At 37.3% G+C, this 12,680-nt stretch overlaps 1 protein-coding gene and 1 long non-coding RNA gene across 3 annotated transcripts in view; one reads left to right on the forward strand and one right to left on the reverse strand.

Moving 5' to 3' along the window:
• The window catches only part of LOC124118729 (transmembrane protein 8B-like), a 30,073-nt gene extending 17,793 nt beyond the window's left edge, over positions 1–12,280 (reverse strand). For both annotated transcript variants that reach the window (XM_048399990.1, XM_048399989.1), the window contains exons 1-3: positions 12,161–12,280; positions 2,381–2,549; positions 1,427–1,631 (exon numbers count right to left, since the gene is read on the reverse strand). In XM_048399990.1, coding sequence (XP_048255947.1) covers positions 1,427–1,631; positions 2,381–2,549; positions 12,161–12,197 — 411 coding nt within the window. In that variant the 5' untranslated portion in view covers positions 12,198–12,280. The remainder of the gene's footprint in view (positions 1–1,426; positions 1,632–2,380; positions 2,550–12,160) is intronic.
• LOC125382074 lies at positions 5,458–7,493 on the forward strand. The gene is made up of 2 exons (XR_007222261.1): positions 5,458–5,515; positions 7,252–7,493. It is a non-coding gene; the product is annotated as an uncharacterized LOC125382074 (long non-coding RNA).
• Positions 12,281–12,680: the final 400 nt, after the last annotated feature.

The following is a 12,680-nucleotide window of genomic DNA, read 5'->3' on the forward strand; positions in this document are numbered from 1 at the left end:
GGCTTGATGTGGCAAGGGTGAGAACAAGACTTTGATAAAAAGGCTAATGGATGCTCTTGCCTCATGAAGATGCCAATCTTCATGGCTTCATTCTTGGCTCTACATGGTATACTCTTAGCTCTTGTCACCAACTACTATATCACCTTTATCATTCTTACCCTCTAAAAAACTTGCAATAAGCTACGCTCAATAAATCATCATCATCATCATTATCATCATCATCACCAGTCACTATCATACCCATACCTGCAAACTGATTATTGCTTGACTCGTAAGTGAGTGAATATGGTTTTACGCCACTTTTAGCAATATTCCAGCAATATCACAGTGGGGGGACACCAGAAATGGGCTTCACACATTGTACCCATGTGGGGAATCGAACCCGGATCTTCATCTTGACGAGTGAACGCTTTAACCGTTAGACTACCCAATGGCCCCTTGACTTGGTGACAAAACTAAGTGTTCATTACAACAAATTTCAAACTGGTCTTCAGCATTGTCCTTTGTTAATTTGATGATGTGTTCATAACATGCCTTTACCATTAGAGTGGCAACAATTTCAGGGCACACTGGTCATCTATTATGTAATAATAGTATTTATGAGTAATACTTCACTTTTCAAGCAAAGGTCAGTTTACACTTCACATTCATCAGGGCTAGTATTATTCCTGACTAATACATCACAGTGCAAACTACACGTCACAAGTCAAACAAAGCTACCATGTTAATTTCAAAAACTGAGTTTCTGTACTTTTGTTGCTCAACTGACTTTCTAGGTTAAATACAGTAAATCTTGAAATTAATGCGTCTCCAAATTAATACGACTGCTGACCCCTAGCCAAAAATGGGACTGAAAATCAATGCGACTCCCCCCCCCCATCCCAGCGGAATGATACATGTCCTTCCTAAATCCAATCAAACAGCAAATTGCACCACTTATTAGCACTGCGTAAAGTATTTCCGCAATAACAACAAACAGTATTTTCCTGAAAACAACACACAGTTTTTTTTGTTTATTCTGTTGACTGGCATTATGGAAGTTCAAAGGCAATAAAATAATTGAACCAACAACAGTTCACTGATTGGAGTGGTCAATGATGCCTAGTTTGACACGAGTGGGTAGAACTCTTGACCCCAGCAGTGATAACTCACCGGATGCCTATTGCGTAATTCCTATTCTTTGCATGACATTGGTATATACTTGTTACAACTGCAGCTCAATAAACTGTGTTTGTGTACATATTCAAGTTGGTATTTCCGCGATCCAAAGTGTGCAGGCCGTCTTATTGTTGATAGTCATTTTGGAGACATAAACGCGAAGTTTCATTAATGCGAACAAAGACCACTCGCATTTTTTGCATTTAATTCACGCTCGCATTAATTTCAAGATTTACAGTGTATCCTTTTCTGGTAATACAAGACCAACCTTCTGCTGGATGCGAGTATCTTGCCACGGTCTGAAGGCGACGGCATACCAGTAACCCGGAGTAGGCCATGACACGGACACGGGGACGCTGATGTTGTTAGGCACCAGCTGCAGATGATGTTGATGCGAACGTTGGAGGTAGAAGTGATCAGGGAACGTCTCGTTCTTCGGGCTGATGACCGGCAGGCTGCCATACTGGAGGTACCTGGTAGTCATGGATTGCAGATCTACATTGAAGTTTACAGGTATGGAGATTCAGTTCAGGCATTCATTAAACATTACTTTAGAATTTCAAGTTTAAAATTCTTAAGTTGATTTGTAAGTTAAATGGTACTTTGAAAAATTCCTGTCAGAAAATGTTTAAAATATTTGATAACGTCTGCTCTACGTATGTATATCTTACACCATGTTATTTCGACCCAAGAGTGAGTGAGTTGGGTTAAACGCCGCTTTTAACAGTATTCCAGTTATATCGCGGCGTGTCAGCTTAATGTGGGAGGAAAGCCCGAAGTGATGCAGACGAGCAAGGGTATGGTGCTGACAAACCTAGAAACTTAATCAGGGCGAACCGGGATTCGAACCCACAATCATAGGTTTCTGGCGTGCCCAAGGGACGCAACTCTGCACAGCAAATCGCGGCGCCTTAGACGACTGGGCCACCCGTGCCCCCTCGACCCATGAAGATCCGGGCTAGAATAGAACTTCAGCTACCTAAACTTGCTGTAAAAGGTGACTGTGCTTGTCGTAAGAGCCCACAAATGGGATTGGGTGTCAGGCTCGCTGACTTGGTTGACACATGTCACTGTATCCCAATTGCGCGGATCGATGCTCATGATGTTAATCAGTGGATTGTCAGGTGCCGACTCGATTATATACAGACCGTCGTCATATAGCTGGATATTTGCTGAGTGTCGCGTTCAGCAAAAAACAAACAAACAAACTCAGTGAACTCACACATCAACTTGGTCATCATCACAATCTTCGGGATCTTTACTGGCTCTGAAGTTCCATGTGACTAGACTGGTTCCCTCCGGGACGCGGTACTTGACGGGAGTCACTGAGTGGAAGGAGGCATAGCTGTAGACATTGAGAGCTTGTTGCCACTCCACCCCATACGCACCCACTGAAACACAGACAGATACAAAACCCTAGCTACATGAAATCTGCCATTCTGCAATCTCATTAAAATCATATCTTAGTTCTCGCCACTGTAAACAAAGATCTGAGGACATCCCATTAGGGGTCATGTCAGAACGACCTTTCATCCGACCAATCAGAGCGTCGCTTACCAGATCATGAAAGTGACAGTCGGAATGTGATTTCTAATCATGCAGCCTCGAAAACGTTAAAACGGGGTATTCCGAATGAAAGTTACGGGCTTAACGACTGAATCTATACAATCTAGACCATATATTAGCCATGTTCTTTTGTTCAGGTTTCAAATTTTTAAGCGAGAATTTGTCAAAATATGTTTCGAAGTGTAGTCACCAATTTAAAATTAGTGCCGTAAAGCACGAGAAAGCTGCCTCCTGATTGGCTAATGTTGACTTCTTGTCAGTAATTCCATTGGTCGGTCAGAGTTTGCGAAAGGTCGATCTGACGTGACCCATAATGGGATGTCCTCAGATCTTTGTTTAGCAGCAGCAAGAAGATCTGATTTTAATGAGATTGGCCATTCTGTAAATAAAAAGACTTTAAACATTAAATGTCTTTTAATCTGAAATGAGTCAACTCTGATGGTTAGAAATTTAATACAATATGGAGAATTGATAGTGTCGATAAACTGGCCAAACACCAGATAGAAAAGGCCACATGGTATAATCCCTTGCAATTTGTCAAATCCAAATTTTACAGAAGTCATATTGACATTAGGGCTCGATTTAACTATAAAAATCATGCACCAGAGAAACTTATCACTGAAAATGTGACCTAAAATTCATGTTTACAAGCGCCAAGTGCATGTCAAAATTCTTCAAATTTGGCCACACAGGTGAACACATTCGATACCTATAAGCATTATTTACCATATTGCATCAACAATCCCTGTGTTCTGTGTAATTTGTCATGCTTTTAGGGGCTTGACATCTTCAAACTGTGGGTACTTCAAGATTATGTGCATATTTCAAACTGATAAATTGACTAGGTTTTCATGTCGACATGCACCTGGTGCATGTTAAAGGGGCACTGATCTCTGACAATTGACCAGGGACTGGTTGTTGCCTTTGTTGTTTTTTCTCCATGGATGCCCAGATTTTATCTCAGAAATCTTGACTAATTCATGACCTGTGCTGCGCCAACCGTAAGAACATTTGTTGCTTTTATTGATAGTATAAGGGTATATCGTCACATTGATCAACAAAATTAAATACAGTCTTGTCTTGGAAATAATTAATGTTTAATTCATCACCCAGTTACTGAAAATGATAGGATTAAAAGGAAACAACAGTCAAAGTACATGTCTATATTTTTATCCTTCTAATCCAAGCATAATCTATTGTGGTGTTTTTAAGCCCTTTTGAACTTCCTTATACTTTTTAGTCAATCTGTTAAATAAATGGACAGATTTTTCAGTCAGATTGTAACATGACTGAAATATTTAGACATTTTAGAAATTGCCTGAGTGAATAACATTTTACAAACTGACTGTAACATATATACACGCCTACAAACAAAAAGGCTTTTGTAAACAATGATTTAGTGTTGTCTGTCCCACATGGAAGAACTTCCCAACAATAACATAGAGGAACAAGAATGATTCTCTTCAATGCTACAGCATATGAATGAAATCAAAATGCAAGTACGAGGGCTGGTAATAAAGTTCTAAACTTGACTAACTTTCAAATATGGGCCATAAAGTGAACTAGTCAATGTAGTACATTGTTTGAGTAGTTCATTGCAAGTGTATTTTGTCTGTTGGGGCCGTTTGTATATTAGTGGCAGCCAGTTGAATGTGATAGGGTCCAAATGGACACAGAAATAAAAAAGAACGAGAACCGAGCTGTGATCAAGTTTTTGACTTTAGAGAAAAGTGAGTGAGTGAGTGAGTATGGTTTTACGCCGCTTTTAGCAATATTCCAGCAATATCACGGCGGGGATCACCAGAAATGGGCTTCACACATTGTATGTCGGGAATCGAACCCGGGTCTTAGGCGTGACGAGCGAATGCTCTAACCACTAGGCTACCCGACCGCCCCTTTTTAGAGAAAAGTACTCCCCTAGAAATTCATGACTGCATGTCACAAGTGTATGGGGGAAGAGCTCTAGCTATTCCAGTTATAAACCTATCACCGCGTTGCCCTATGTTGCAATACGTTCGTGACAACCTCAGGTAAACCAAGTAGCCAGCTCATTCCAAAACTAGGTTTTGAAATGGGTCACTTCTAAACCTGCTTTGAGGTTTTACATTTCAATTGTAATACCTAGGTTTTACAAACTGGCCTCTTGACAGGAACACAATATTAATTTTTGATTGGTTAAAAGTCACAAAAAAATTTTCATGAAAATGCTATGACGTGAATGAAATCTTAACCTCACATATCGCGTTAAGTTTTGTCACCTACTGTTTTCCCACTAAGCCACCGAGGCAGGTGATACAAACTTGTTCAGTTTTACATGTCATGACTCCAGTTGGTCCATGCTGCACTATGTTTTTCTCTCGCACACTTAGATCGAATTGCTTTTAAACCGCAACACACTGTAGTGTTTCCCTATAAGGTATATCAATGTTTTCTTAATTCTTCTGGTATTTCTTGCATTTAGACGGTTCATAAGTTTGATAAACACCCCTCAAGGTTTTGGTTGAAAATCTAAAACCTTGAGCTCGGGACAACTCAACTGATCATTCCTCTCTTGTTGCGCTGTCATGTGCATGTTACATAACATACATTTCACCCCACTTCAGACCTGGATTTATAAGCCGATCTTAAGCCCTGTTTATTGACCTTTTTCACACTTCACTACTTCCGGTTTGAAAGTGAGGCTTGGAGAGCAGAAGGTGAAGGCCGGATAGCACATGAAACACATGGAGATGTCAACAAGACACGCAATCGGGACAAACTGTGACAATTTAACCATCCCTGTACATTTATCGTAAGAGCTGAACAGACTTAATACAAATGCTACTGAGATCTTGTAAAGAATAATTCATTGTTTACACACCATTAAGCCAAACTATTTATTGTTAGTTAAATAACTTTGCGGATTGTATTTGAAGTCGAAATATTGACCTTTTGATCATATCTAGATATAGATCTATGTCAGAAACTAACTAAATTGATATGTATAAATTGATTATGTATCAAATTGTAATCTACTGAGAATTTACAATCGTAACAAATAAGAATTTTGCATCAGTTGCGTATTTGATGTACATTGTAATGGACTCAAATGCATTCCAATAAAATATTAGACCTCTAGATCTACTTGTGCTGTTGTGATTGTGAACAGTTGTTATTTTGATTGTCAATGTTGACAGATTAGATAGCATGAGGTGTAATATTTCAACTGAATTATTTCATAAAGGGTGTGTAAATATTTGAAGTAAAGTTCAGTTTGATCTGCAATTTTGTAAACAATATTTCTACCAAAATAATATTTACTTTACTATACCAAATTATTCATGTCATGAAATGAACAAAACCCCAACTAATTAATGGCCAGTAAATGTTCAATCTACATGTGATCTTTATATAATTTACAGAAACAGATAACTCTTTAACAGTCTGTATTCAAATATTTCAAATGCATAAATTGATATTGACATTACTATAAACTTAAAGTATAAACAGAATTATTTTTAATTCCAATGCGTATTGCAATCATAACTCATTTATTCCCTTTGTTTAATTGTGAAACTCATCTGGTTTTATGTCCACAAACATGTTTTGAAACTTTAAAACCAAATAATTTCTTTTTGTGCAAGCAATTGCCATGTATTATTGATTATTAAGATTATTATAGTTGTGCTTACTGTGTCATTTTGCAATAATTATATTGTTATGATGTAATAGTTTACTATTGTTAACAATCTTTAGAACCTTAGTTTATTTCAATCAAGTCAAGTGGTGTGATCATTTTGATAATTTGTATAATTCAATCAAAACGAGAAATATTTTTTTTTATAAATACATAGAAGAAATTTGTTTTCCTTGTCAAATAACGATGATAGCATGAATTTATCTCATCTTGTGATCTGACAAAGTTAATTTTTTCAAGTCAAGATATCAACTTTAGTAAACCACAAGAAGAGATAAACATTTCATTTGACAAAAAAGATTCAAGTCTTATATTTTCTTTGTGATCTTCATGACCTTAGTGAAAACCATAGTGTCAATGAGGCAGACCGACTGTAGGTGTGACAAAACGTGATATTTCACGTGGTTTTAATAAAAATCTTTTTTATTTCATTCTAGTGAAAGTATGTTTTCAGCATGGTCAGACTAAACAAAGTATTTCATGGTTAAATACATACCGGTAATACAAATATCAAAACGTGTTTCATTAAAACAAGAGTGAATTTCTGTGTGACATTGATATAAAGAGCTGTAGTACACTGTCATTAAATTGATGCATCTGTTGTGTTTACTGTTTACACCGAATATAGTGTTTGAGTTTTAGACATATCAGATGAATTGATGCCTTCAAAATTGTTCTTAAGTAGCATGTAATGTTACACACTGTGATTAATTTTCCTTAAATTTCTCTATTTCAGAAGAATGTTGTTTTCTACATAAGCAATATTTTGAGAGAGGGTGAATATTCATTGTTTATAAAAATAATTATGGAAGTAGAAATATTATTACAATATTATTGATTATTCATTTCAGGCTTAGAGTCCAGCGAGTCAACACAATGAAGTACTAGTATCCGGTGATGGATGTCTGGAGGAGCTTTCTGCTGACAATAACACACTGGTTACAATGTGCGTCCTGTCAAAGGACGATGAAGTGAAAAGCCATATTCATATAATCAACAAATGTGCTTCCTGTCACATTTCACTTAAATAGGACGAGGAAGTGAAAAGCCTTATTCACTCACAAAACAAAATGGCCAATATTTATCAGACACTACAAAAGTACATTGTACCATTTGTTTACAAGCGAGAAAATTATTTTCTCCTGGAATTTAATGAGGTGCTGTTGACTGACAAAGACACCCGGTCCATGTTAAGTTTTGAAAACTTATATTGTGAGAAATAAAGACATGAAAATTTCGGTTTGTTTTTCTTTATTAAATATGAGAAATCCAGATTGAAGTTGATTCCTTTTCATCTTTTGTTATTTTATCTGTACTCATATCTGATCAAGACATTTTCAAACTATTCAGGATAAATTTATTAGTAGCTTCCTTTTGATATACAATTACCTATCATCATACAGGATTAGGTCAGGGTGTTCAAGAAGTTGGTGTTTGTATCAATTCTTATATTTCTTCAATTTCATCCATTATTTATATTTATCAATTTTAAGTTTCCTTTTAACTTATTTAAACAGTTCACACATTATTACTTTTGTCGTGCACGGTGCAATCTCAATCGGTAATAATCGGTTAAATAAATGATGTTTGAAGAAAAAGTATCATCTGTCATTGTACACACTGAATAGAGTTATCGCCCCTTCTGAATATTTATTTTGACACACGAGTTATTTTGTGAACTAATTTCATTTACATCGTAATATGTTTAGATGAAAATCATAGCAGAAAAAGTGTTTTTTGTCAACTGGATTCATGGCAAAACGAGTGCGTTGTGCAGCAAACACCACTATGAAACGTGAAATAAACATGATCGACGATCTCGAGTTGCCAAACCACGCATTGACTGAGCAAATTTGCAAAAGTACACTGACGTGTTTCATGTTATGCGGTTCATTTACGATACAAAACTTCTGCCATTGAATGTACTGTCACAATGAACCAATATGCCGACGAGGTTATGATAAAACAATCTATTTCTGAAATACGTATCTCGAAATGCACCTTTTGATTCACTTCCGGGATCCTGACAGCAAAATGCTAATTCCAGTGTATTACAGGCATATTTTAGTTGGACCTCAGGATTAAATGTGAAATATCTTCTGTATTAGATACAGAGGATACCATTTTTTTCTTCTTGAAATGTCCATCAGTGAAATGCACAACATGCTGTCTGCACATGTTCCCTATCAGCTGATGCGACTCACACTGCATGGAGCTATGCTCTCCAAGCCTCGTTTTCGATCCAAGATGGCGAAAGTGTGAAAAAGGTCAATATGCACACTCTTTGCCCCCAGGGTAAATATACCCACGTGGGCAAAGGGTAAAATGGGGTTGTGTTTGTATGCACTTGTATACTTGGGGGTAGATCATTCTCATATCATATAGACTCCCTGATAATATCAATAATTTAACTCATTTGAGTCAAGACAATGGAGAGGTTTGGATGTAGTGCTCGGAAAAGGAGAAGGCAACGTTGTATGCAGGGATTTGCTCTTGCAATAAGCTCGTCTTTTCTACGAGAAAGATTAACCTGGATGAAAGAAAGAAGCAGAAGTTGGAGGTACGATATTGTTTTAAAAACATTTGATGAAGATCAATGGTATATAATTACCCCTGACACAAGAAATGCCACATGGGAACCTTTGTCAGGTGCTACCACTTATTATATCTGTAATAAATTCATTAACTGAGTATCAAGTGAATGATGACAAATACACAGGTGGCGGTTTATACCTTGAAACAAGGATGACAAGGGAGTAGTCATTGTGGTATAATTCAAGGTTAGAACTAAACTCAAAAGCTTCACTAGACCTGATAATGTTAAAACAATGGGGAAATTTTGAAATTTGTACTAGCCCAAAGGAATTTGTACTTGACCCAGGATAGCGGGATAGTGTTAATTTCTATTCTAACCCTATGATATGCAATTTAGTTGCCTGAACAATAAGGGCTGTTGCTGTTTTAAGTATATGGACTGAGTTATTGTTGCAAATATAATGAGTTAAAGTATTTGCTATAAACATAAAGTACATAAATGTAGGCGGTCAGGTAGCCTAGTGGTTAAAGCATTCGCTCGTCACGCCAAAGACCAGGGTTTGATTCCCGACATGGGTTCAATGTGTGAAGCCAATTTTTCTGGTGTTCCCGCCGTGATATTGCTGGAATACTGCTAAAAGCGGCGTAAAATCATACTCACTAACTCACATCAATGTACATAGGCATTTACTTAACAAGTTGATTTTATTATGCCTCACCCAAATGTTTTGCAGGGGAAGAAGAATATGGTCCGTCCGTCATGTTTCGTTTCCAGAGCATAACTCGTACACCAGTCAATATTTATTCATGCAACATGGTATACGCATAAGGCGTACAGTGAACTGGAGCCTTGTGCTATTCAGGAATAATTGGTATAATGCATGTACTGAACTGATGGGTTTTGTTATTGAGGTGTTTTTTAAGATTTTGCGTTAACAAATTGAATATGGGTTTAAATGAGGGTTTTATTTTGCGGTTCAGTCATCTGTCATAGACCGCCTCCGTGGTCTAGTGGTAGAGCATCCGCCCGGAGAGCGGAAGGTCCGGGGTTCGATCCCCGGCCGCATCATACCAAAAGACGTTAAAAGATGGTACTTGTTGTTACCCTGTCTGGCGCTCGGCATTAAGGGGCTAAAACAAGGACTGGTCAGTATACTGTGTCTGAGTGGGGTATTCATGTTAAACTGCGGCATGGTATCTCAGTGAGCTAGCACTATAAATCGGCATCAGTCCGGACTAGTACAAGCAGCCATACAAACACACACACGTACATGCACGTCGCTATATAAGTGCAATAATCTTGGACGCGACATTAAACCCCATTTCACCTCACCTCATCTGTCATAATGTCAGCTGTATCCCAAACTTTTTTTGGTTTAATGAGGTACATATACATTGTTTGATTTATGCACATATTTAAATGGGCGGGGGTAATTGATCTTCTCGTTCAGTTTACATCCGATAGTCAACAGTATACAATAACCATGTGCAATGGCAAAATGGGGTTTCATTCACGGCTTCAAACAAATCAAATGTTTATGTTTAATATTACAGTGAGTGAGTTTGATTTTAGGCCGCTTTTCGTAATATTCCAGCAACATCACGGCAGGTGACACTAAAAATGAACTTCACACATTGTACCCATGTCGGGAATTGAACCCGGGTCTTTGGTGTGACGAGCAAACGCTTTAACCACTAGGCTACCCGACCGCTCCTTTAATATTATAGGTTTATTGACATGACAAGTATTAAATATCAAGTATGAAACACAGAGATAGGATCCAAAACAATCTCAATCATCGAATATCACAAAATTCAAAAATTCAAAAATGCTTTCACTGCGAGGATACATTTATTTATCATACTATAACCATCAGGGTATTTCCAAATAACAACATCCGATGAGCGTCGCCATCCTTTCTGTCTGTTTGTTTAGGTTGAAGAAATTAATTAACATGCACCCTTTGTGATATCAAAGTATAGATAGATTACAGGTAACCAATAATTGCTCTGAAATGCGTAATAGATACTGTCTCAAAAGTATATTTACTCTCTTCTTACAGAAGATATACCAAACTCTTGTCACAGTTAGTTGTGTTGGCGAGCAAATCGGGCAGTGTTAGACAGCCAGATAGAAACCAGAGTTTAGTGCCCCTTTAAATCAAGTTCTTAAAATTGAGGCTTCTGGAAAAACATTTGAGACAATCCTACACGCTGCACCTGGCAATAATTTTCTTAAGTGACAGGAGGCAATAAAGATACTGGGTATCTACTTGATCACTGGCAATAAACTAAATAGGCCATGTTACCCAGTTAATATTCAGGCTTCAAGACTTTGTCCATCTGCTATCCAAGTTAATTTTGATGTACAGTTAGAAATCCCTATTTGATATTAATAACTGTCACTGGTGTTACTATGCATATTAAAGAAGACAGTTATTATGACAAAATTAAAACATATACCGTATTCGACGTAATAAGCGCCCAGGGTGCTCTCAAAATTAAAAATAGGGGGCTGTTATTAGAATATTATTTTGGTGGAAAAAAGAGAGTTGAAAGATAAATTTTGTGGTTTATGCTGACAGCCTGAAATGTTTATTTGCAAGAGATACATTTTTCCATAATTTAATTGCCCATAATTAAGAATGCATATAACACACGAGTGCGTATTATACACAAATAAATAAGTCTTGTGTACATTGATCAATCAGAAGGAGTGCTAATTGGGATTGTTCACTAGCCAATATATTAGCAAATATTGCCGTGGGTGATTATTACGTCGAATACGGGATTATATATTATATTTCTAATGCTTAACACATAGAATCTATTGATTATGTATCTGATCTGATGAATTTCTTTAAAACAAAAACACCAATATTTTCTAAACCATGTTATGGTATCACTCTCTTCATCACTTTGGTCCACTGGTACAGACCCTCATTGAAAGGAAGATGCTCCCAATGTACGCAGCAACACGAGATCATATACATACATATACAACTACATGTATATGGATCAACTAGACACTGGTAGTAACACGGATATACATCACATCTTTTAACCATTATAAGGGTAGAATTTATCAAGCTCCCCTTGCCCACTCGTGATCGATCTTCAATAAACACAACTTCACTGGCAAACGTCATAAATTTTCTCCATTTCGATACAAGAATGTGAACAAGTGTCAGTTAAAATTGTGGTTATTTTCTCTGCCCAACCTACCTGAAAATATCAAGATACATACAACGTATCTTTCCATGTGTGTTTGGTCAACTTTTGCGTCCCCTTCCTCCCTTCACCACCAGGGATTTGTCACTCATAATTTCCGTTCGTGTTATACCAGAAAACAGCGCCGCTTGTCAGAATGAGGCTCTAAACCCAGGGTCAATTTATTCAACGTTACACATTTAGGCAAATCTCTTCATCAAATATGTCCCTAAGAGTGAGTGAGTTTTATTTTTACGCTGAATTCAGCAATATTCAGGATATCAATCCTCTCTCTGATAAGTTTACTGCCTACAAAACACTACATTTGGTTCTTAAAAAAAGGTGGATGGGGGGAGGGGACAGACTAGTGATGGAGTAGAAAACCATATGCTAAGTTTGAATTACGTCTGCTGTGTACAAGTCCAGAGATTCTCCTGCTTATAAGTAAAGAAACACGTTTAAAAAATATTTCGTTTTGCAACACAGTGCGGGCAGTTTCAATGCCTCGGCACAAACTTTTCTTTTGTAATTGACT

Source organism: Haliotis rufescens, unplaced genomic scaffold (assembly GCF_023055435.1).
Source record: "Haliotis rufescens isolate VD_foot unplaced genomic scaffold, xgHalRufe1.0.p SCAF_2, whole genome shotgun sequence".
Taxonomy (NCBI): domain Eukaryota; kingdom Metazoa; phylum Mollusca; class Gastropoda; order Lepetellida; family Haliotidae; genus Haliotis; species Haliotis rufescens.